At 49.2% G+C, this 26,819-nt stretch overlaps 1 protein-coding gene across 2 annotated transcripts in view; it reads right to left on the minus strand.

Moving 5' to 3' along the window:
• The window catches only part of LOC128072932 (myosin-7), a 46,844-nt gene that overhangs the window by 17,538 nt on the left and 2,487 nt on the right, over window positions 1-26,819 (minus strand). Inside the window, exons 3-7 of one of the 2 annotated variants that reach the window (XM_052667171.1) lie at window positions 2,507-2,650; window positions 559-715; window positions 380-407; window positions 178-289; window positions 1-93 (exon numbers count right to left, since the gene is read on the minus strand). In XM_052667171.1, coding sequence (XP_052523131.1) covers window positions 1-93; window positions 178-289; window positions 380-407; window positions 559-715; window positions 2,507-2,650 — 534 coding nt within the window. Of the gene's footprint in view, window positions 290-379; window positions 408-558; window positions 716-2,506; window positions 2,651-26,819 lie in introns of both variants that reach the window. The other variant, XM_052667170.1, reaches the window with a different exon arrangement.

Here is a 26,819-nt window from a genome sequence, read left to right on the forward strand (position 1 = left end):
AAATCGCGACGAGTTGTCGTTGCGGACGGTCTTGGCATTGCCGAAAGCCTCCAAGGCAGGGTTGGCCTGGATGATTTGATCCTCCAGGGTCCCCTGGGGGTGGAGGGGCCGATGGGAATCAAAACGGGCGGACAGACAAACGGACAGAAACCCGGAACGTCCCCTCCTTGTCCTCACCTTCCCCGGGGTCCCCGTCTCCTTCTTGCCGCGGTCGCCGATGGCAGCGATGACGGCGAAGTATTGGATGACCCGCTTGGTGTTGACGGTTTTCCCCGCCCCGGATTCTCCGCTGGGGGGGTGGGGGGGTGGTGATGAGAGCGAATTTGGGGAGGGGGGGGGGGGGGGGGGAGTCAGCCTCCGCACGCGGGGTGGAACTCACGTGATGAGGATGGACTGGTTCTCCCGATCTGGTGGGATGAGAAGAAGCGACGTCAGGCCCCGCAGCTCCACCTCCCACCCCTGCACCCCCCCAAAAAAAGGGGATGGGGGGGAAGTTATGGGGCTGAGGACGGCGGTGAAGTTATGGGGCTGAGGACGGCGCGGGGGGGAGCTCCCTACCCGTCAGCATATTCTGGTAGGCGTTATCCGAGATGGAGAAGATGTGAGGAGGAGCTTCGCTCCGCTTCTTGCCCCGGTAGGCGGCCACCACCTCGGCGTTGTAGACCGGCAGCCACTTGTAGGGGTTGACGGTAACGCAGAAGAGACCCGAGTAGGTCTGGGGGGGGGAGATGGGGGTCACCAGGTGACATCCCTGGTTCTGGATGCACCAATGGGTGCGGAGCTCTCGGTCCTACTGGGGCATCCTGGTTCTAGGTCACCAATGGGCCTGGAGCTCCTAGTCCTGGGCATTCCTAGAGGAAGGTCCCTGGTTCTAGGTGGCCCAATGGGTCCAGAGCTCTCGGTCCTACTGGGACATCCTGGTTCCAGGTGGCCCAATGAGTTTGGAGCTCTCAGCCCTAGGCATTCCTAGCAGAACATCTGTGGTTCCAGGTGGCCCAATGGGTCCAGAGCTCTTGGTCCTACTGGGACATCCTGGTTCTAGGTGCACCAATGGGTCTGGAGCTCCCAGTCCTGGGCATTCCTAAAGGAACGTCCCTGGTTCTAGGTGGTCCAATGGGCCTGGAGCTCTTGGTTCCAGGCGTTCCATGTGGGACATCCTGGTTCCAGGTGGCCCAGTGGGTTCAAGGCTCCCAGTCCTACAGGGAAATCCTGGTTCTAGGTGCACAATGGGTCTGGAGCTCTCAGCCCTCGTGGGACATCCTGTTCCAGGTGGCCCAATGGGTTCAGAGCTCTCAGCCCTAGGCATTCCTAGCAGAACATCCCTGGTTCCAGGTGGCCCAATGGGTGTAGAGCTCTTGGTCCTACTGGGAAATCCTGGTTCTAAGTGGACCAACGGGTCTGGAGCTCTCGTTCCTATTGGGAAATCCTGGTTCCAGGTGGCCCAATGGGTTCAGAGCTCTTGGTCCTACAGGGAAATCCCCATCTCAGTGGCCCAATGGGCCTGGAGCTCTTGGTTCCAGGTGTTCCATGTGGGACATCTTGGTTCCAGGTGGCCCAGTGGGTTCAAGGCTCCCAGTTCTACTGGGAAATCTTGGTTCTAGGTGGAACAACGGGCCCAGAGCTCTCAGCCTTAGTGGGACATCCAGGTTCCACGTGGCCCAATGGGTCTGGAGTTACCTGAGGTGTTCCAGTGGGACATCCTGGTTCTAGGTGTTCCAAAGATGTCTGAACATAACTGACATCCCAGTTCTAGGTAACCCAAAGGATCTGGTATGGGATGTCCCATCTCCTCGTGGCCCACAGGGTCTTCAAATCTTGATTCTGGGTGTCTCAGAGGTTCCAAAGATGGGGCAACCCACTTCTAGGAGGCCCAAACGGTCCTGAGATGTTGGTTCTAGGGATCTCAAGGAGCCTGGTCACCCCAGTTCTAGGTGACTCAAAGGGTCTGGATGTGGGATGTGGGTCACCCCAGTTCCAGGTGACTCAAAGGGTCTGGATGTGGGATGTGGGTCACTCCAGTTCTGGGTGACTCAAAGGGTCTGGATGTAGGATTGGGGTCACCCCAGTTCTAGGTGTCTCACAGGGTCAGGACATGGGATGTGGGTCACCCCAGCTCCAGGTGTCTCAAGGGATCTGGACATGGGATGTGGGTCACCCCAGCTCCAGGTATCCCAAGGGATCTGGACATGGGATGTGGGTCACCCCAGCTCCAGGTGTCTCAAGGGGTCTGGACGTGGGCTGTCTCGGTTCTAGGTGTCCCAAAAGATCTTGAGATGGAATTGCCTCAGTTCTAGGTGGTCTAAGAGGACTGCAGACCCAGTTCTAGGTGACCCAAGAGCTCTGTAAGGCTACTGCAACATCCGAGCTGCCCCCAACTCCCCGCGAATGTGGGAACCGCTCAGATCGTCACCAAGAAGCCACCCTATAGGTTGTAGGGTCACCTTACGGGTCGTGGGGTCGCCCTATGGGTGGCGGGGTCAGCGCAGGGGCTGCTGGGAAGACTCACGTAGATCATCCAGGAGGCGTAGCGCTCCTTGAGGTTGTAGAGGACGGCGGGCTCGTGGAGGAACGTCAGCATGGCCATGTCCTCAATGCGGTCGAACTTCGGGGGGTTCTGCTGCATGATTTGGTCCTCCCGCACCGTCACCGTCTGCGTGGGAAGGAAGGGAGGCTGTGGGGTGGCGGTAGGGAGGCCGTGGGGCAGCAATGGGGTCGGGGTGCCCTGTGGGGTGTGGGAGAAGGGACCTGGGGGGGGTTCTAGGTGTCCCATGGGTGATGGAGGAGGTGCTTGGGGTTCCAGATGCCCTATAGGATTGCAAAGAAGGTATTTGGGGTTCTAGGTGTCCCATGGGATTTTGGAGGAGGTATTTTGGGGTTCTAGGTGTCCCATGGGTGATAGAGGAGGTGTTTGGGGTCTGGATTTCCCATGGGTTGTGGAGAAGGTATTTGGGGTTCTAGGTGTCCCATGGGATTTTGGAGGAGGTATTTTAGGGGTTCTAGGTGTCCTATGGGTTATAGGGGAAGTATTTGTGTTCCAGGTGTCCTATGGGTGATAGGGGAAGTATTTGGGTTCTGGGTGTCCCATGGGTGATGGAGGTGGTGTTTGGGGTCTGGATATCCCATGGGATTTTGGAGGAGGTATTTTTGGGGTTCTAGGTGCCCCATAGGTGATAGGGGAAGTATTTGAGTTCCAGGTGTCCCATGGGTGATGGAAGAGGTGCTTGGGGTTCCAGATGCCCTATAGGATTTTGGAGGAGGTATTTTGGGGGTTCTGGGCTGACCAAAAGCGATGGGATGGGCATTTAGGCCCCAAATATCCCATGGGATTTTGGAGAAGGCATTGAACCCCAAAAGGTGATGGGAGAAGGTTTTCGGGGTCCAGGTATCGTATGGGATTTCGGAGGAGGTATTTTAGGGGGTCCCAGGTGTCCCAAAGGGGACGGAAGAGACTTTTGGGGGCCATTTGGGGCTTTTTCAAGGATGAGGCAGGACTGAGTGCAGACATTTCGAGGCCGGTTTTGATCGTTTCAGGCCGGATTTTGGCCATTTTGGGGTCAGATTTGGGCCAGTTTGGGCTGTTTTGGGGCTGATTTGGGCCATTTCAGGGCTGACTCGGATCATTTCGGGGCTGATTTGGACGATTTCAGGGCTCACTTGGCCAATTTTTGCTCTTTTGTTGCCGATTTTGTCCATTTGGGGGCCGACTGGGGCCATTTTGGAGCTGATCTGGGCCATTTCAGGACAACTTCAGATCATTTTGGGGGCAGATTTTGCTCATTTTGGGGTGGATCTGGGTCAATTTCATGCATTTCGGCGCTGATTACAACCATTTTGGAGACGATTTGCTCCGATTTTGACCATTTGGGACCTGATTTTGTCCATTTCAGGACCCATTTGGGCCAATTCGGACCATTTCAGGCTGATCTGGGCCATTTCAAGGCTGATTTGAGCCAACTGTGACCATTTTTGAGCTGCCACGGACCATGTTGGACCAATTTGTGCTGATTATGGCCGTTTTGGAGCTGATAAAAGCCAACTGTGTCCATCTGGGGGCTGATTTGGGTGCATTTTGTCCATTCTGGGGCTGATTTGGGCCAATTCTGGCCATTTTGGAGCTGATAAATGCCAATTTCAGCAGTTTTGGGAGCGACTCGGGGCATCATGGGGCGGAATTGGGCCAACTTTGATCATCTGGGAGCGGATTTTGTCCATTTGGGGGCTGATTTGGGCCTAAGATGAGCATTTGGGGCTGATTTGGGGCATTTGGGGGCTGCAAAGTTGCCAATTCTGACCATGTTGGGGCAGATTGGGGCAATTTTGGGACTGAATGGGGACAATTTTGACCAGTGGGGACAATTCTGACCATCTTGGGGTGGATTTGGGCCCATTTGGTCCATTTTGGGGCTGATTTGGGCCAATTCTGACCATTTTGGGGCTGACAAGTCCCAATTCTGATCATTTTGGGGTGGATTTGGGCCATTTAGGGGCTCATCAGCACCAATCCTGATCATATGGGGGCTGATCTGGGCCATTTTGAGGCAGTTCAGTCCCAGTTCTGACCATTTTGGGGCCAATTAGGGCCATTTTGGGGCTGAAAAGTGCCCATTCTGAGCATTTTGGGGTGAATTTGCTCCAATTCTGACCATTTGTGTGTGGATTTGGGCCACTTTGGGGCCGTTCACTCCCAATTCTGTCCATTTGGGTCCTGATTGCTGCCAATTCCGACCACTTGGGATCAGATCCGTCCCATTTTCTCCCAACCAATCCCTATTCCGACCATTTTAGGATTGGACTTGATCCCTGTTGGGGCTGTGAAGTCCCAGTGCTGACCATTTTGGGGTGGATTTTCTCAATGTTGGCTCTGTTCAGTCCCTATTCTGACCATTTTGGGGTGAATTTGCTTCAATTCTGACCATTTTGGGGCTGATCTGGGCCATTTGGGGGCGGTTCAGTCCCAATCCTGACCATTTTAGGATTTGATTTGATCCATGTTGGGGCTGTTCAGTCCCATTTCTGACCATTTTGGGGCAGATTTGACCCAATTCTGACCATTTTGGGGCTGTTCAGTCCCAATTCTGACCTTTGTGGGGCAGATTTGGGCCATTTGGGGGCTGATAAGTGCTGATTCTGGTCATTTTGTGGCTCATTTGGGCCGTTTGGGGGCTGTCAAGTCCCAATTTTGCCCCTTTCAAGGCTGATTTGAGCCAACTGTGACCATTTTTGAGCTGCCACGGACCATGTTGGACCAATTTGTGCTGATTATGGCCGTTTTGGAGCTGATAAAAGCCAACTGTGTCCATCTGGGGGCTGATTTGGGTCCATTTTGTCCATTCTGGGGCTGATTTGGGCCAATTCTGGCCATTTTGGAGCTGATAAATGCCAATTTCAGCAGTTTTGGGAGCGACTCGGGGCATCATGGGGCGGAATTGGGCCAACTTTGATCATCTGGGAGCGGATTTTGTCCATTTGGGGGCTGATTTGGGCCTAAGATGAGCATTTGGGGCTGATTTGGGGCATTTGGGGGCTGCAAAGTTGCCAATTCTGACCATGTTGGGGCAGATTGGGGCAATTTTGGGACGGAATGGGGACAATTTTGACCACTGGGGACAATTCTGACCATTTTGGGGTGGATTTGATCCAATTTGGTCCATTTTGGGGCTGATTTGGGTCAATTCTGACCATTTTGGGGCTGACAAGTCCCAATTCTGATCATTTTGGGGTGGATTTGGGCCATTTAGGGGCTCATCAGCACCAATCCTGATCATATGGGGGCTGATCTGGGCCATTTTGGGGCTGTTCAGTCCCAGTTCTGACCATTTTGGGGCCAATTAGGGCCATTTTGGGGCTGAAAAGTGCCCATTCTGAGCATTTTGGGGTGAATTTGCTCCAATTCTGACCATTTGTGTGTGGATTTGGGCCACTTTGGGGCCGTTCAGTCCCAATTCTGTCCATTTGGGTCCTGATTGCTGCCAATTCCGACCACTTGGGATCAGATCCGTCCCATTTTCTCCCAACCAATCCCTATTCCGACCATTTTAGGATTGGACTTGATCCCTGTTGGGGCTGTGAAGTCCCAATGCTGACCATTTTGGGGTGGATTTTCTCAATGTTGTCTCTGTTCAGTCCCTATTCTGACCATTTTGGGGCCAATTTGCTTCAATTCTGACCATTTTGGGGCTGATCTGGGCCATTTGGGGGCTGTTCAGTCCCAATCCTGACCATTTTAGGATTTGATTTGATCCATGTTGGGGCTGTTCAGTCCCAATTCTGACCATTTTGGGGCAGATTTGACCCAATTCTGACCATTTTGGGGCTGTTCAGTCCCAATTCTGACCTTTGTGGGGCAGATTTGGGCCATTTCAGGGCCGACTCGGATCATTTTGGGGCCGATTTGGACGATTTCAGGGCTCACTTGGCCAATTTTTGCTCTTTTGTTGCCAATTTTGTCCATTTGGGGGCCGATTGGGGCCATTTTGGGGCTGATCTGGGCCATTTCAGGACAACTTCAGATCATTTTGGGGGCAGATTTTGCCCATTTTGGGGTGGATCTGGGTCAATTTTGTGCATTTCGGCGCTGATTACAACCATTTTGGAGACGATTTGCTCCGATTTTGACCATCTGGGACCTGATTTTGTCCATTTCAGGACCCATTTGGGCCAATTCGGACCATTTCAGGCTGATCTGGGCCATTTCAAGGCTGATTTGAGCCAACTGTGACCATTTTTGAGCTGCCACGGACCATGTTGGACCAATTTGTGCTGATTATGGCCGTTTTGGAGCTGATAAAAGCCAACTGTGTCCATTTGGGGGCTGATTTGGGTGCATTTTGTCCATTCTGGGGCTGATTTGGGCCAATTCTGGCCATTTTGGAGCTGATAAATGCCAATTTCAGCAGTTTTGGGAGCGACTCGGGGCATCATGGGGCGGAATTGGGCCAACTTTGATCATCTGGGAGCGGATTTTGTCCATTTGGGGGCTGATTTGGGCCTAAGATGAGCATTTGGGGCTGATTTGGGGCATTTGGGGGCTGCAAAGTTGCCAATTCTGACCATGTTGGGGCAGATTGGGGCAATTTTGGGACTGAATGGGGACAATTTTGACCAGTGGGGACAATTCTGACCATTTGGGGTTGGATTTGGGCCCATTTGGTCCATTTTGGGGCTGATTTGGGCCAATTCTGACCATTTTGGGGCTGACAAGTCCCAATTCTGATCATTTTGGGGTGGATTTGGGCCATTTAGGGGCTCATCAGCACCAATCCTGATCATATGGGGGCTGATCTGGGCCATTTTGAGGCTGTTCAGCCCCAATTCTGACATTTTGGGGCCAATTAGGGCCATTTTGGGGCTGAAAAGTGCCCATTCTGAGCATTTTGGGGTGGATTTGGGCCTTTTTGGGCATGACATGAGCTCATTCTGACCATCTGGGGCTGATTTGGTCCCAGTTCTGACCATTTTAGGATGGATTTGATCCATTTTAGGGCCGTTCAGTCCCAATTCTGACCCTTTTGGGGGGGATTTGCTCCAATTCTGACCATTTGGGTGCGGATTTGGGCCATTTGGGGCTGATAGGGTCCTATTTTAACCATTTTGGGGGGGATTTGGTCCAATGTTGGGACTAATTTGGTCCAATTCTGACCATTTGGGGGGGATTTGATCCATTTTGGAGCGGATTTGGCCCAATTCTGATCATTTTGGGGCCGTTCAGTCCCAATTCTGACCATTTTGGGGAGAATTTGACCCAATTCTGACCATTTTGGGGCGGATTTGGCCCAATTCTGACCATTTTGGGGCAGATTTGACCCAATTCTGACCATTTTGGGGCTGTTCAGTCCCAATTCTGACCTTTGTGGGGCTGATTTGGGCCATTTCAGGGCTGACTCGGATCATTTCGGGGCTGATTTGGACGATTTCAGGGCTCACTTGGCCAATTTTTGCTCTTTTGTTGCCAATTTTGTCCATTTGGGGGCCGATTGGGGCCATTTTGGGGCTGAACTGGGCCATTTCAGGACAACTTCAGATCATTTTGGGGGCAGATTTTGCCCATTTTGGGGTGGATCTGGGTCAATTTTGTGCATTTCGGCGCTGATTACAACCATTTTGGAGACGATTTGCTCCGATTTTGACCATCTGGGACCTGATTTTGTCCACTTCAGGACCCATTTGGGCCAATTCGGACCATTTCAGGCTGATCTGGGCCATTTCAAGGCTGATTTGAGCCAACTGTGACCATTTTTGAGCTGCCACGGACCATGTTGGACCAATTTGTGCTGATTATGGCCGTTTTGGAGCTGATAAAAGCCAACTGTGTCCATTTGGGGGCTGATTTGGGTGCATTTTGTCCATTCTGGGGCTGATTTGGGCCAATTCTGGCCATTTTGGAGCTGATAAATGCCAATTTCAGCAGTTTTGGGAGCGACTCGGGGCATCATGGGGCGGAATTGGGCCAACTTTGATCATCTGGGAGCGGATTTTGTCCATTTGGGGGCTGATTTGGGCCTAAGATGAGCATTTGGGGCTGATTTGGGGCATTTGGGGGCTGCAAAGTTGCCAATTCTGACCATGTTGGGGCAGATTGGGGCAATTTTGGGACTGAATGGGGACAATTTTGACCAGTGGGGACAATTCTGACCATTTGGGGTTGGATTTGGGCCCATTTGGTCCATTTTGGGGCTGATTTGGGCCAATTCTGACCATTTTGGGGCTGACAAGTCCCAATTCTGATCATTTTGGGGTGGATTTGGGCCATTTAGGGGCTCATCAGCACCAATCCTGATCATATGGGGGCTGATCTGGGCCATTTTGAGGCAGTTCAGTCCCAGTTCTGACCATTTTGGGGCCAATTAGGGCCATTTTGGGGCTGAAAAGTGCCCATTCTGAGCATTTTGGGGTGAATTTGCTCCAATTCTGACCATTTGTGTGTGGATTTGGGCCACTTTGGGGCCGTTCAGTCCCAATTCTGTCCATTTGGGTCCTGATTGCTGCCAATTCCGACCACTTGGGATCAGATCCGTCCCATTTTCTCCCAACCAATCCCTATTCCGACCATTTTAGGATTGGACTTGATCCCTGTTGGGGCTGTGAAGTCCCAGTGCTGACCATTTTGGGGTGGATTTTCTCAATGTTGTCTCTGTTCAGTCCCTATTCTGACCATTTTGGGGTGAATTTGCTTCAATTCTGACCATTTTGGGGCTGATCTGGGCCATTTGGGGGCTGTTCAGTCCCAATCCTGACCATTTTAGGATTTGATTTGATCCATGTTGGGGCTGTTCAGTCCCAATTCTGACCATTTTGGGGCAGATTTGACCCAATTCTGACCATTTTGGGGCTGTTCAGTCCCAATTCTGACCTTTGTGGGGCAGATTTGGGCCATTTCAGGGCCGACTCGGATCATTTTGGGGCCGATTTGGACGATTTCAGGGCTCACTTGGCCAATTTTTGCTCTTTTGTTGCCAATTTTGTCCATTTGGGGGCCGATTGGGGCCATTTTGGGGCTGATCTGGGCCATTTCAGGACAACTTCAGATCATTTTGGGGGCAGATTTTGCCCATTTTGGGGTGGATCTGGGTCAATTTTGTGCATTTCGGCGCTGATTACAACCATTTTGGAGACGATTTGCTCCGATTTTGACCATCTGGGACCTGATTTTGTCCATTTCAGGACCCATTTGGGCCAATTCGGACCATTTCAGGCTGATCTGGGCCATTTCAAGGCTGATTTGAGCCAACTGTGACCATTTTTGAGCTGCCACGGACCATGTTGGACCAATTTGTGCTGATTATGGCCGTTTTGGAGCTGATAAAAGCCAACTGTGTCCATCTGGGGGCTGATTTGGGTCCATTTTGTCCATTCTGGGGCTGATTTGGGCCAATTCTGGCCATTTTGGAGCTGATAAATGCCAATTTCAGCAGTTTTGGGAGCGACTCGGGGCATCATGGGGCGGAATTGGGCCAACTTTGATCATCTGGGAGCGGATTTTGTCCATTTGGGGGCTGATTTGGGCCTAAGATGAGCATTTGGGGCTGATTTGGGGCATTTGGGGGCTGCAAAGTTGCCAATTCTGACCATGTTGGGGCAGATTGGGGCAATTTTGGGACTGAATGGGGACAATTTTGACCAGTGGGGACAATTCTGACCATCTTTGGGTGGATTTGGGCCCATTTGGTCCATTTTGGGGCTGATTTGTCCCAATTCTGACCATTTTGGGGCTGACAAGTCCCAATTCTGACCATTTTGGGGTGGATTTGGGCCATTTAGGGGCTCATCAGCACCAATCCTGATCATATGGGGGCTGATCTGGGCCATTTTGGGGCAGTTCAGTCCCAGTTCTGACCATTTTGGGGCCAATTAGGGCCATTTGGGGGCTGAAAAGTGCCCATTCTGAGCATTTTGGGGTGAATTTGCTCCAATTCTGACCATTTGTGTGTGGATTTGGGCCACTTTGGGGCCGTTCACTCCCAATTCTGTCCATTTGGGTCCTGATTTCTGCCATTTCCAACCACTTGGGATCAGATCCGTCCCATTTTCTCCCAACCAATCCCTATTCCGACCATTTTAGGATTGGACTTGATCCCTGTTGGGGCTGTGAAGTCCCAGTGCTGACCATTTTGGGGTGGATTTTCTCAATGTTGGCTCTGTTCAGTCCCTATTCTGACCATTTTGGGGTGAATTTGCTTCAATTCTGACCATTTTGGGGCTGATCTGGGCCATTTTGGGGCTGTTCAGTCCCAATCCTGACCATTTTAGGATTTGATTTGATCCATGTTGGGGCTGTTCAGTCCCAATTCTGACCATTTTGGGGCAGATTTGACCCAATTCTGACCATTTTGGGGCTGTTCAGTCCCAATTCTGACCTTTGTGGGGCAGATTTGGGCCATTTCAGGGCCGACTCGGATCATTTTGGGGCTGATTTGGACGATTTCAGGGCTCACTTGGCCAATTTTTGCTCTTTTGTTGCCAATTTTGTCCATTTGGGGGCCGATTGGGGCCATTTTGGGGCTGATCTGGGCCATTTCAGGACAACTTCAGATCATTTTGGGGGCAGATTTTGCCCATTTTGGGGTGGATCTGGGTCAATTTTGTGCATTTCGGCGCTGATTACAACCATTTTGGAGACGATTTGCTCCGATTTTGACCATCTGGGACCTGATTTTGTCCATTTCAGGACCCATTTGGGCCAATTCGGACCATTTCAGGCTGATCTGGGCCATTTCAAGGCTGATTTGAGCCAACTGTGACCATTTTTGAGCTGCCACGGACCATGTTGGACCAATTTGTGCTGATTATGGCCGTTTTGGAGCTGATAAAAGCCAACTGTGTCCATCTGGGGGCTGATTTGGGTGCATTTTGTCCATTCTGGGGCTGATTTGGGCCAATTCTGGCCATTTTGGAGCTGATAAATGCCAATTTCAGCAGTTTTGGGAGCGACTCGGGGCATCATGGGGCGGAATTGGGCCAACTTTGATCATCTGGGAGCGGATTTTGTCCATTTGGGGGCTGATTTGGGCCTAAGATGAGCATTTGGGGCTGATTTGGGGCATTTGGGGGCTGCAAAGTTGCCAATTCTGACCATGTTGGGGCAGATTGGGGCAATTTTGGGACGGAATGGGGACAATTTTGACCAGTGGGGACAATTCTGACCATCTTGGGGTGGATTTGGGCCAATTTGGTCCATTTTGGGGCTGATTTGGGCCAATTCTGATCATCTTGGGGCTGACAAGTCCCCCATCCTGACCATTTTGGGGTGGATTTCATCCATTCTGGCTCTGTTCAGCCCCAATCCTGACCATTTTAGGGTGGATTTGATCCATTCTGGCTCTGTTCAGCCCCAATCCTGACCATTTTAGGATGGATTTGATCCATTCTGGCTCTGTTCAGCCCTAATCCTGACCATTTTAGGATGGATTTGATCCATTCTGGCTCTGTTCAGCCCCAATCCTGACCATTTTGGGGTGGATTTGATCCATTCTGGCTCTGTTCAGCCCCAATCCTGACCATTTTGGGATGGATTTGATCCATTCTGGCTCTGTTCAGCCCCAATCCTGACCATTTTAGGATGGATTTGATCCATTTTGGCTCTGTTCAGCCCCAATCCTGACCATTTTGGGATGGATTTGATCCATTCTGGCTCTGTTCAGCCCCAATTCTGACCATTTTAGGATGGATTTGATCCATTCTGGCTCTGTTCAGCCCCAATCCTGACCATTTTAGGATGGATTTGATCCATTCTGGCTCTGTTCAGCCCCAATCCTGACCATTTTAGGATGGATTTGATCCATTCTGGCTCTGTTCAGCCCCAATCCTGACCATTTTGGGGTGGATTTGATCCATTCTGGCTCTGTTCAGCCCTAATCCTGACCATTTTGGGGTGGATTTGATCCATTCTGGCTCTGTTCAACCCCAACTCTGACCATTTTGGTGTGGATTTGATCCATTCTGGCTCTGTTCAGCCCCAATCCTGACCATTTTGGGATGGATTTGATCCATTCTGTCTCTGTTCAGCCCCAATCCTGACCATTTTGGGGTGGATTTGATCCATTCTGGCTCTGTTCAGCCCCAATCCTGACCATTTTGGGGTGGATTTGATCCATTCTGGCTCTGTTCAGCCCCAATCCTGACCATTTTATGATGGATTTGATCCATTCTCGCTCTGTTCAACCCCAATCCTGACCATTTTAGGGTGGATTTGATCCATTCTGGCTCTGTTCAGCCCCAATCCTGACCATTTTAGGATGGATTTGATCCATTCTGGCTCTGTTCAGCCCCCATCCTGACCATTTTGGGGTGGATTTGATCCATTTTGGCTCTGTTCAGCCCTAATCCTGACCATTTTGGGGTGGATTTGATCCATTCTGGCTCTGTTCAACCCCAACTCTGACCATTTTGGGGTGGATTTGATCCATTCTGGCTCTGTTCAGCCCCAATTCTGACCATTTTAGGATGGATTTGATCCATTCTGGCTCTGTTCAGCCCCAATCCTTACCATTTTAGGATGGATTTGATCCATTCTGGCTCTGTTCAACCCCAATCCTGACCATTTTGGGGTGGATTTGATCCATTCTGGCTCTGTTCAGCCCCAATCCTGACCATTTTGGGATGGATTTGATCCATTCTGGCTCTGTTCAGCCCCAATCCTGACCATTTTAGGATGGATTTGATCCATTCTGGCTCTGTTCAGCCCCAATCCTGACCATTTTAGGATGGATTTGATCCATTCTGGCTCTGTTCAGCCCCAATCCTGACCATTTTAGGATGGATTTGATCCATTCTGGCTCTGTTCAGCCCCAATCCTGACCATTTTAGGATGGATTTGATCCATTTTGGCTCTGTTCAGCCCCAATCCTGACCATTTTAGGATGGATTTGATCCATTCTGGCTCTGTTCAGCCCCAATCCTGACCATTTTAGGATGGATTTGATCCATTCTGGCTCTGTTCAGCCCCAATCCTGACCATTTTGGGGTGGATTTGATCCATTCTGGCTCTGTTCAGCCCCAATCCTGACCATTTTGGGGTGGATTTGATCCATTCTGGCTCTGTTCAGCCCCAATCCTGACCATTTTAAGATGGATTTGATCCATTTTGGCTCTGTTCAGCCCCAATTCTGACCATTTTAGGATGGATTTGATCCATTCTGGCTCTGTTCAGCCCTAATCCTGACCATTTTGGGGTGGATTTGATCCATTCTGGCTCTGTTCAACCCCAACTCTGACCATTTTGGTGTGGATTTGATCCATTCTGGCTCTGTTCAGCCCCAATCCTGACCATTTTGGGGTGGATTTGATCCATTCTGGCTCTGTTCAGCCCCAATCCTGACCATTTTGGGGTGGATTTGATCCATTCTGGCTCTGTTCCGCCCCAATCCTGACCATTTTGGGATGGATTTGATCCATTCTGGCTCTGTTCAGCCCCAATCCTGACCATTTTAGGGTGGATTTGATCCATTCTGGCTCTGTTCAGCCCCAATCCTGACCATTTTATGATGCATTTGATCCATTCTCGCTCTGTTCAGCCCCAATCCTGACCATTTTAGGGTGGATTTGATCCATTCTGGCTCTGTTCAGCCCCAATCCTGACCATTTTAGGATGGATTTGATCCATTCTGGCTCTGTTCAGCCCCCATCCTGACCATTTTGGGGTGGATTTGATCCATTCTGGCTCTGTTCAGCCCCAATTCTGACCATTTTGGGGTGGATTTGATCCATTCTGGCTCTGTTCAGCCCCAATTCTGACCATTTTAGGATGGATTTGATCCATTCTGGCTCTGTTCAGCCCCAATTCTGACCATTTTGGGATGGATTTGATCCATTCTGGCTCTGTTCAGCCCCAATCCTGACCATTTTAGGATGGATTTGATCCATTCTGGCTCTGTTCAGCCCCAATCCTGACCATTTTAGGATGGATTTGATCCATTCTGGCTCTGTTCAACCCCAATTCTGACCATTTTGTGGTGGATTTGATCCATTCTGGCTCTGTTCAGCCCCAATCCTGACCATTTTGGGGTGTATTTGATCCATTCTGGCTCTGTTCAGCCCCAATCCTGACCATTTTAGGATGGATTTGATCCATTCTGGCTCTGTTCAGCCCCCATCCTGACCATTTTGGGGTGGATTTGATCCATTCTGGCTCTGTTCAGCCCCAATTCTGACCATTTTGGGGTGGATTTGATCCATTCTGGCTCTGTTCAGCCCCAATTCTGACCATTTTAGGATGGATTTGATCCATTCTGGCTCTGTTCAGCCCCAATTCTGACCATTTTAGGATGGATTTGATCCATTCTGGCTCTGTTCAGCCCCAATCCTGACCATTTTAGGATGGATTTGATCCATTCTGGCTCTGTTCAGCCCCAATCCTGACCATTTTAGGATGGATTTGATCCATTCTGGCTCTGTTCAACCCCAATTCTGACCATTTTGTGGTGGATTTGATCCATTCTGGCTCTGTTCAGCCCCAATCCTGACCATTTTGGGGTGTATTTGATCCATTCTGGCTCTGTTCAACCCCAATTCTGACCATTTTGGGGTGGATTTGATCCATTCTGGCTCTGTTCAGCCCTAATCCTGACCATTTTAAGATGGATTTGATCCATTTTGGCTCTGTTCAGCCCCCATCCTGACCATTTTGGGGTGTATTTGATCCATTCTGGCTCTGTTCAACCCCAATTCTGACCATTTTGGGGTGGATTTGATCCATTCTGGCTCTGTTCAACCCCAATCCTGACCATTTTAGGATGGATTTGATCCATTCTGGCTCTGTTCAGCCCCAATCCTGACCATTTTGGGGTGGATTTCAACCATTCTGTCTCTGTTCAGCCCCAATCCTGACCATTTTGGGGTGGATTTGATCCATTCTGGCTCTGTTCCGCCCCAATCCTGACCATTTTGGGATGGATTTGATCCATTCTGTCTCTGTTCAGCCCCAATCCTGACCATTTTGGGGTGGATTTGATCCATTCTGGCTCTGTTCAGCCCCATTTCTGTCCATTTTGGGGTGGATTTCATCCATTCTGGCTCTGTTCAGCCCCAATCCTGACCATTTTAGGATGGATTTGATCCATTTTGGCTCTGTTCCGCCCCAATCCTGACCATTTTGGGATGGATTTGATCCATTCTGGCTCTGTTCAGCCCCAATCCTGACCATTTTGGGGTGGATTTGATCCATTCTGGCTCTGTTCAGCCCCCATTCTGACCATTTTTGGATGGATTTGATCCATTCTGGCTCTGTTCAGCCCCCATCCTGACCATTTTGGGATGGATTTGATCCATTCTGGCTCTGTTCAGCCCCATTTCTGTCCATTTTGGGGTGGATTTGATCCATTCTGGCTCTGTTCAGCCCCAATCCTGACCATTTTAAGATGGATTTGATCCATTTTGGCTCTGTTCAGCCCCAATCCTGACCATTTTAGGGTGGATTTGATCCATTCTGGCTCTGTTCAGCCCCAATCCTGACCATTTGGGGATGGATTTGATCCATTCTGGCTCTGTTCAGCCCCATTTCTGTCCATTTTGGGGTGGATTTGATCCATTCTGGCTCTGTTCAGCCCCAATCCTGACCATTTTGGGGTGGATTTGATCCATTCTGGCTCTGTTCCGCCCCAATCCTGACCATTTTAAGATGGATTTGATCCATTTTGGCTCAGTTCAGCCCCCATCCTGACCATTTTATGATGGATTTGATCCATTCTGGCTCTGTTCAGCCCCAATCCTGACCATTTTGGGGTGGATTTGATCCATTCTGGCTCTGTTCAACCCCAATTCTGACCATTTTGGGGTGGATTTGATCCATTCTGGCTCTGTTCAGCCCCAATCCTGACCATTTTGGGGTGGATTTGATCCATTCTGGCTCTGTTCAGCCCCAATCCTGACCATTTTGGGGTGGATTTGATCCATTCTGGCTCTGTTCAGCCCCAATCCTGACCATTTTAGGATGGATTTGATCCATTCTGGCTCTGTTCAACCCCAATTCTGACCATTTTGGGGTGGATTTGATCCATTCTGGCTCTGTTCAGCCCCAATCCTGACCATTTTGGGGTGGATTTGATCCATTCTGGCTCTGTTCAACCCCAATCCTGACCATTTTGTGGTGGATTTGATCCATTCTGGCTCTGTTCAACCCCAATCCTGACCATTTTAAGATGGATTTGATCCATTCTGGCTCTGTTCAGCCCCAATCCTGACCATTTTGGGGTGGATTTGATCCATTCTGGCTCTGTTCAACCACAATCCTGACCATTTTGGGATGGATTTGATCCATTCTGGCTCTGTTCAGCCCCAATCCTGACCATTTTGGGGTGGATTTGATCCATTCTGGCTCTGTTCAACCCCAACGCTGACCATTTTGGGGTGGATTTGATCCATTCTGGCTCTGTTCAGCCCCAATCCTGACCATTTTGGGATGGATTTGATCCATTCTGGCTCTGTTCAGCCCCAATCCTGACCATTTTAGGATGGATTTGATCCATTCTGGCTCTGTTCAGCCCCCATCCTGACCATTTTGGGGTGGATTTGATCCATTCTGGCTCTGTTCAGCCCCAATTCTGACCATTTTGGGGTGGATTTGATCCATTCTGGCTCTGTTCAGCCCCAATTCTGACCATTTTAGGATGGATTTGATCCATTCTGGCTCTGTTCAGCCCCCATCCTGACCATTTTGGGGTGGATTTGATCCATTCTGGCTCTGTTCAGCCCCAATCCTGACCATTTTGGGGTGGATTTGATCCATTCTGGCTCTGTTCAGCCCCAATCCTGACCATTTTGGGGTGGATTTGATCCATTCTGGCTCTGTTCAGCCCCATTTCTGTCCATTTTGGGGTGGATTTGATCCATTCTGGCTCTGTTCAACCCCAATCCTGACCATTTTGGGGTGGATTTGATCCATTCTGGCTCTGTTCAACCCCAATCCTGACCATTTTAGGATGGATTTGATCCATTCTGGCTCTGTTCAGCCCCCATCCTGACCATTTTGGGATGGATTTGATCCATTCTGGCTCTGTTCAGCCCCATTTCTGTCCATTTTGGGGTGGATTTCATCCATTCTGGCTCTGTTCCGCCCCAATCCTGACCATTTTAAGATGGATTTGATCCATTTTGGCTCTGTTCAGCCCCAATCCTGATCATTTTAGGGTGGATTTGATCCATTCTGGCTCTGTTCAGCCCCAATCCTGACCATTTTGGGATGGATTTGATCCATTCTGGCTCTGTTCAGCCCCATTTCTGTCCATTTTGGGGTGGATTTGATCCATTCTGGCTCTGTTCAGCCCCAATCCTGACCATTTTGGGGTGGATTTGATCCATTCTGGCTCTGTTCAGCCCCAATCCTGACCATTTTAAGATGGATTTGATCCATTTTGGCTCTGTTCAGCCCCCATCCTGACCATTTTATGATAGATTTGATCCATTCTGGCTCTGTTCAGCCCTAATCCTGACCATTTTGGTGTGGATTTGATCCATTCTGGCTCTGTTCAACCCCAATTCTGACCATTTTGTGGTGGATTTGATCCATTCTGGCTCTGTTCAGCCCCAATCCTGACCATTTTGGGGTGGATTTGATCCATATTGGCTCTGTTCAGCCCCAATCCTGACCATTTTAGGATGGATTTGATCCATTCTGGCTCTGTTCAACCCCAATTCTGACCATTTTGTGGTGGATTTGATCCATTCTGGCTCTGTTCAGCTCCAATCCTGACCATTTTAGGATGGATTTGATCCATTCTGGCTCTGTTCAACCCCAATTCTGACCATTTTGTGGTGGATTTGATCCATTCTGGCTCTGTTCAACCCCAATCCTGACCATTTTAAGATGGATTTGATCCATTCTGGCTCTGTTCAGCCCCAATCCTGACCATTTTGGGGTGGATTTGATCCATTCTGGCTCTGTTCAACCACAATCCTGACCATTTTGGGGTGGATTTGATCCATTCTGGCTCTGTTCAGCCCCAATCCTGACCATTTTGGGGTGGATTTGATCCATTCTGGCTCTGTTCAGCCCCAATCCTGACCATTTTGGGGTGGATTTGATCCATTCTGGCTCTGTTCAACCCCAATCCTGACCATTTTAGGGTGGATTTGATCCATTTTGGCTCTGTTCAACCCCAATTCTGACCATTTTGGGGTGGATTTGATCCATTCTGGCTCTGTTCAGCCCCAATCCTGACCATTTTGGGGTGGATTTGATCCATTCTGGCTCTGTTCAACCCCAATCCTGACCATTTTGGGGTGGATTTGATCCATTCTGGCTCTGTTCAGCCCCAATCCTGACCATTTTAGGATGGATTTGATCCATTCTGGCTCTGTTCAGCCCCAATCCTGACCAATTTAGGATGGATTTGATCCATTCTGGCTCTGTTCAGCCCCATTTCTGTCCATTTTGGGGTGGATTTGATCCATTCTGGCTCTGTTCAGCCCCAATCCTGACCATTTTAGGGTGGATTTGATCCATTCTGGCTCTGTTCAACCCCAATTCTGACCATTTTGGGGTGGATTTGATCCATTCTGGCTCTGTTCAGCCCCAATCCTGACCATTTTGGGGTGGATTTGATCCATTCTGGCTCTGTTCAACCACAATCCTGACCATTTTGGGGTGGATTTGATCCATTCTGGCTCTGTTCCGCCCCAATCCTGACCATTTTGGGGTGGATTTGATCCATTCTGGCTCTGTTCAACCCCAATCCTGACCATTTTAGGATGGATTTGATCCATTCTGGCTCTGTTCAGCCCCCATCCTGACCATTTTGGGATGGATTTGATCCATTCTGGCTCTGTTCAGCCCCATTTCTGTCCATTTTGGGGTGGATTTCATCCATTCTGGCTCTGTTCAGCTCCAATCCTGACCATTTTAAGATGGATTTGATCCATTTTGGCTCTGTTCAGCCCCAATCCTGACCATTTTAGGGTGGATTTGATCCATTCTGGCTCTGTTCAGCCCCAATCCTGACCATTTTGGGATGGATTTGATCCATTCTGGCTCTGTTCAGCCCCATTTCTGTCCATTTTGGGGTGGATTTGATCCATTCTGGCTCTGTTCAGCCCCAATCCTGACCATTTTGGGGTGGATTTGATCCATTCTGGCTCTGTTCAGCCCCCATCCTGACCATTTTGGGGTGGATTTGATCCATTTTGGCTCTGTTCAGCCCCCATCCTGACCATTTTGGGGTGGATTTGATCCATTCTGGCTCTGTTCAGCCCCCATCCTGACCATTTTGGGGTGGATTTGATCCATTCTGGCTCTGTTCAGCCCCCATCCTGACCATTTTATGATGGATTTGATCCATTCTGGCTCTGTTCAGCCCTAATCCTGACCATTTTGGTGTGGATTTGATCCATTCTGGCTCTGTTCAACCCCAATTCTGACCATTTTGTGGTGGATTTGATCCATTCTGGCTCTGTTCAGCCCCAATCCTGACCATTTTGGGGTGGATTTGATCCATTCTGGCTCTGTTCAGCCCCAATCCTGACCATTTTGGGGTGGATTTGATCCATTTTGGCTCTGTTCAGCCCCAATCCTGACCATTTTAGGATGGATTTGATCCATTCTGGCTCTGTTCAACCACAATTCTGACCATTTTGGGGTGGATTTGATCCATTCTGGCTCTGTTCAGCCCCAATCCTGACCATTTTGGGGTGGATTTGATCCATTCTGGCTCTGTTCAACCCCAATCCTGACTATTTTGTGGTGGATTTGATCCATTCTGGCTCTGTTCAACCCCAATCCTGACCATTTTAAGATGGATTTGATCCATTCTGGCTCTGTTCAGCCCCAATCCTGACCATTTTGGGGTGGATTTGATCCATTCTGGCTCTGTTCAACCCCAATCCTGACCATTTTGGGGTGGATTTGATCCATTCTGGCTCTGTTCAGCCCCAATCCTGACCATTTTGGGGTGGATTTGATCCATTCTGGCTCTGTTCAGCCCCAATCCTGACCATTTTGGGGTGGATTTGATCCATTCTGGCTCTGTTCAACCCCAATCCTGACCATTTTAGGGTGGATTTGATCCATTTTGGCTCTGTTCAACCCCAATTCTGACCATTTTGGGGTGGATTTGATCCATTCTGGCTCTGTTCAGCCCCAATCCTGACCATTTTGGGGTGGATTTGATCCATTCTGGCTCTGTTCAACCCCAATTCTGACCATTTTGGGGTGGATTTGATCCATTCTGGCTCTGTTCAGCCCCAATCCTGACCATTTTAGGATGGATTTGATCCATTCTGGCTCTGTTCAGCCCCAATCCTGACCAATTTAGGATGGATTTGATCCATTCTGGCTCTGTTCAGCCCCATTTCTGTCCATTTTGGGGTGGATTTGATCCATTCTGGCTCTGTTCCGCCCCAATCCTGACCATTTTAGGGTGGATTTGATCCATTCTGGCTCTGTTCAGCCCCAATTCTGACCATTTTGGGGTGGATTTGATCCATTCTGGCTCTGTTCAGCCCCAATCCTGACCATTTTGGGGTGGATTTGATCCATTCTGGCTCTGTTCAGCCCCAATCCTGACCATTTTGGGGTGGATTTGATCCATTCTGGCTCTGTTCAGCCCCAATCCTGACCATTTTGGGGTGGATTTGATCCATTCTGGCTCTGTTCAACCCCAACGCTGACCATTTTGGGGTGGATTTGATCCATTCTGGCTCTGTTCAGCCCCAATCCTGACCATTTTGGGATGGATTTGATCCATTCTGGCTCTGTTCAGCCCCAATCCTGACCATTTTAGGATGGATTTGATCCATTCTGGCTCTGTTCAGCCCCCATCCTGACCATTTTGGGGTGGATTTGATCCATTCTGGCTCTGTTCAGCCCCAATTCTGACCATTTTGGGGTGGATTTGATCCATTCTGGCTCTGTTCAGCCCCAATTCTGACCATTTTAGGATGGATTTGATCCATTCTGGCTCTGTTCAGCCCCAATCCTGACCATTTTGGGGTGGATTTGATCCATTCTGGCTCTGTTCAGCCCCAATCCTGACCATTTTGGGGTGGATTTGATCCATTCTGGCTCTGTTCAGCCCCAATCCTGACCATTTTGGGATGGATTTGATCCATTCTGGCTCTGTTCAGCCCCAATCCTGACCATTTTGGGGTGGATTTGATCCATTCTGGCTCTGTTCAGCCCCAATCCTGACCATTTTAGGATGGATTTGATCCATTCTGGCTCTGTTCAGCCCCAATCCTGACCATTTTAGGATGGATTTGATCCATTCTGGCTCTGTTCAACCCCAATTCTGACCATTTTGGGGTGGATTTGATCCATTCTGGCTCTGTTCAGCCCCAATCCTGACCATTTTGGGGTGGATTTGATCCATTCTGGCTCTGTTCAGCCCCAATCCTGACCATTTTGGGATGGATTTGATCCATTCTGGCTCTGTTCAGCCCCAATCCTGACCATTTTGGGGTGGATTTGATCCATTCTGGCTCTGTTCAGCCCCATTTCTGTCCATTTTGGGGTGGATTTCATCCATTCTGGCTCTGTTCAGCCCCAATCCTGACCATTTTAGGATGGATTTGATCCATTTTGGCTCTGTTCCGCCCCAATCCTGACCATTTTGGGATGGATTTGATCCATTCTGTCTCTGTTCAGCCCCAATCCTGACCATTTTGGGGTGGATTTGATCCATTCTGGCTCTGTTCAACCCCAATCCTGACCATTTTAGGATGGATTTGATCCATTCTGGCTCTGTTCAGCCCCCATCCTGACCATTTTGGGATGGATTTGATCCATTCTGGCTCTGTTCAGCCCCATTTCTGTCCATTTTGGGGTGGATTTCATCCATTCTGGCTCTGTTCAGCCCCAATCCTGACCATTTTAAGATGGATTTGATCCATTTTGGCTCTGTTCAGCCCCAATCCTGACCATTTTAGGGTGGATTTGATCCATTCTGGCTCTGTTCAGCCCCAATCCTGACCATTTTGGGATGGATTTGATCCATTCTGGCTCTGTTCAGCCCCATTTCTGTCCATTTTGGGGTGGATTTGATCCATTCTGGCTCTGTTCAGCCCCAATCCTGACCATTTTGGGGTGGATTTGATCCATTCTGGCTCTGTTCAGCCCCAATCCTGACCATTTTAAGATGGATTTGATCCATTTTGGCTCTGTTCAGCCCCCATCCTGACCATTTTATGATGGATTTGATCCATTCTGGCTCTGTTCAGCCCTAATCCTGACCATTTTGGGGTGGATTTGATCCATTCTGGCTCTGTTCAACCCCAATTCTGACCATTTTGTGGTGGATTTGATCCATTCTGGCTCTGTTCAGCCCCAATCCTGACCATTTTGGGGTGGATTTGATCCATTCTGGCTCTGTTCAGCCCCAATCCTGACCATTTTGGGGTGGATTTGATCCATTTTGGCTCTGTTCAGCCCCAATCCTGACCATTTTAGGATGGATTTGATCCATTCTGGCTCTGTTCAACCCCAATTCTGACCATTTTGGGGTGGATTTGATCCATTCTGGCTCTGTTCAGCCCCAATCCTGACCATTTTGGGGTGGATTTGATCCATTCTGGCTCTGTTCAACCCCAATCCTGACCATTTTGTGGTGGATTTGATCCATTCTGGCTCTGTTCAACCCCAATCCTGACCATTTTAAGATGGATTTGATCCATTCTGGCTCTGTTCAGCCCCAATCCTGACCATTTTGGGGTGGATTTGATCCATTCTGGCTCTGTTCAACCACAATCCTGACCATTTTGGGGTGGATTTGATCCATTCTGGCTCTGTTCAGCCCCAATCCTGACCATTTTGGGGTGGATTTGATCCATTCTGGCTCTGTTCAACCCCAACGCTGACCATTTTGGGGTGGATTTGATCCATTCTGGCTCTGTTCAGCCCCAATCCTGACCATTTTGGGGTGGATTTGATCCATTCTGGCTCTGTTCAGCCCCAATCCTGACCATTTTGGGGTGGATTTGATCCATTCTGGCTCTGTTCAGCCCCCATCCTGACCATTTTGGGGTGGATTTGATCCATTCTGGCTCTGTTCAGCCCCAATCCTGACCATTTTGGGGTGGATTTGATCCATTCTGGCTCTGTTCAGCCCCAATCCTGACCATTTTAGGATGGATTTGATCCATTCTGGCTCTGTTCAGCCCCCATCCTGACCATTTTGGGGTGGATTTGATCCATTCTGGCTCTGTTCAGCCCCAATCCTGACCATTTTGGGGTGGATTTGATCCATTCTGGCTCTGTTCAGCCCCAATTCTGACCATTTTAGGATGGATTTGATCCATTCTGGCTCTGTTCAGCCCCAATCCTGACCATTTTGGGATGGATTTGATCCATTCTGGCTCTGTTCAGCCCCATTTCTGTCCATTTTGGGGTGGATTTCATCCATTCTGGCTCTGTTCAGCCCCAATCCTGACCATTTTAAGATGGATTTGATCCATTTTGGCTCTGTTCAGCCCCAATCCTGACCATTTTAGGGTGGATTTGATCCATTCTGGCTCTGTTCAGCCCCAATCCTGACCATTTTGGGATGGATTTGATCCATTCTGGCTCTGTTCAGCCCCATTTCTGTCCATTTTGGGGTGGATTTGATCCATTCTGGCTCTGTTCAGCCCCAATCCTGACCATTTTGGGGTGGATTTGATCCATTCTGGCTCTGTTCAGCCCCAATCCTGACCATTTTAAGATGGATTTGATCCATTTTGGCTCTGTTCAGCCCCCATCCTGACCATTTTATGATGGATTTGATCCATTCTGGCTCTGTTCAGCCCTAATCCTGACCATTTTGGGGTGGATTTGATCCATTCTGGCTCTGTTCAGCCCCAATCCTGACCATTTTGTGGTGGATTTGATCCATTCTGGCTCTGTTCAGCCCCAATCCTGACCATTTTGTGGTGGATTTGATCCATTCTGGCTCTGTTCAGCCCCAATCCTGACCATTTTGGGGTGGATTTGATCCATTCTGGCTCTGTTCAGCCCCAATCCTGACCATTTTGGGGTGGATTTGATCCATTTTGGCTCTGTTCAGCCCCAATCCTGACCATTTTAGGATGGATTTGATCCATTCTGGCTCTGTTCAACCCCAATTCTGACCATTTTGGGGTGGATTTGATCCATTCTGGCTCTGTTCAGCCCCAATCCTGACCATTTTGGAGTGGATTTGATCCATTCTGGCTCTGTTCAACCCCAATCCTGACTATTTTGTGGTGGATTTGATCCATTCTGGCTCTGTTCAACCCCAATCCTGACCATTTTAAGATGGATTTGATCCATTCTGGCTCTGTTCAGCCCCAATCCTGACCATTTTGGGGTGGATTTGATCCATTCTGGCTCTGTTCAACCACAATCCTGACCATTTTGGGGTGGATTTGATCCATTCTGGCTCTGTTCAGCCCCAATCCTGACCATTTTGGGGTGGATTTGATCCATTCTGGCTCTGTTCAACCCCAATCCTGACCATTTTGGGGTGGATTTGATCCATTCTGGCTCTGTTCAGCCCCAATCCTGACCATTTTGGGGTGGATTTGATCCATTCTGGCTCTGTTCAGCCCCAATCCTGACCATTTTAGGATGGATTTGATCCATTCTGGCTCTGTTCAGCCCCAATCCTGACCAATTTAGGATGGATTTGATCCATTCTGGCTCTGTTCAGCCCCATTTCTGTCCATTTTGGGGTGGATTTGATCCATTCTGGCTCTGTTCCGCCCCAATCCTGACCATTTTGGGATGGATTTGATCCATTCTGGCTCTGTTCAGCCCCATTTCTGTCCATTTTGGGGTGGATTTGATCCATTCTGGCTCTGTTCAGCCCCAATCCTGACCATTTTGGGGTGGATTTGATCCATTCTGGCTCTGTTCAGCCCCAATCCTGACCATTTTGGGGTGGATTTGATCCATTCTGGCTCTGTTCAGCCCCAATCCTGACCATTTTGGGGTGGATTTGATCCATTCTGGCTCTGTTCAGCCCCAATCCTGACCATTTTAAGATGGATTTGATCCATTTTGGCTCTGTTCAGCCCCAATCCTGACCATTTTAGGATGGATTTGATCCATTCTGGCTCTGTTCAACCCCAATCCTGACCATTTTGGGGTGGATTTGATCCATTTTGGCTCTGTTCAACCCCAATCCTGACCATTTTGGGGTGGATTTGATCCATTTTGGCTCTGTTCAACCCCAATCCTGACCATTTTGGGGTGTATTTGATCCATTTTGGCTCTGTTCAGCCCAAATCCTGACCATTTTAGGATGGATTTGATCCATTCTGGCTCTGTTCAGCCCCAATCCTGACCATTTTAGGATGGATTTGATCCATTCTGGCTCTGTTCAACCCCAATCCTGACCATTTTGGGGTGGATTTGATCCATTCTGGCTCTGTTCAATCCCAATTCTGACCATTTTGGATGGATTTGATCCATTCTGGCTCTGTTCAGCCCCAATCCTGACCATTTTGGGGTGGATTTGATCCATTCTGGCTCTGTTCAGCCCCAATCCTGACCATTTTGGGATGGATTTGATCCATTCTGGCTCTGTTCAGCCCCAATCCTGACCATTTTGGGGTGGATTTGATCCATTCTGGCTCTGTTCAGCCCCAATCCTGACCATTTTGGGGTGGATTTGATCCATTCTGGCTCTGTTCAGCCCCAATCCTGACCATTTTGGGATGGATTTGATCCATTCTGGCTCTGTTCAACCCCAATTCTGACCATTTTAGGATGGATTTGATCCATTCTGGCTCTGTTCAGCCCCAATCCTGACCATTTTGGGGTGGATTTGATCCATTCTGGCTCTGTTCAGCCCCAATTCTGACCATTTTGGGGTGGATTTGATCCATTCTGGCTCTGTTCAACCCCAATCCTGACCATTTTGGGGTGGATTTGATCCATTCTGGCTCTGTTCAACCCCAATCCTGACCATTTTGGGGTGGATTTGATCCATTCTGGCTCTGTTCAACCCCAATCCTGACCATTTTAGGATGGATTTGATCCATTTTGGCTCTGTTCAGCCCCAATTCTGACCATTTTGGGGTGGATTTGATCCATTCTGGCTCTGTTCAGCCCCAATTCTGACCATTTTAGGATGGATTTGATCCATTCTGGCTCTGTTCAGCCCCAATTCTGACCATTTTGGTGTGGATTTGATCCATTCTGGCTCTGTTCAGCCCCAATCCTGACCATTTTGGGGTGGATTTGATCCATTTTGGCTCTGTTCAGCCCCAATCCTGACCATTTTAGGATGGATTTGATCCATTCTGGCTCTGTTCAGCCCCAATCCTGACCATTTTAGGATGGGTTTGATCCATTCTGGCTCTGTTCAGCCCCAATCCTGACCATTTTGGGATGGATTTGATCCATTCTGGCTCTGTTCAGCCCCAATCCTGACCATTTT

Source organism: Tympanuchus pallidicinctus, unplaced genomic scaffold (assembly GCF_026119805.1).
Source record: "Tympanuchus pallidicinctus isolate F22 unplaced genomic scaffold, pur_lepc_1.0 scaffold73, whole genome shotgun sequence".
NCBI lineage: Eukaryota > Metazoa > Chordata > Aves > Galliformes > Phasianidae > Tympanuchus > Tympanuchus pallidicinctus.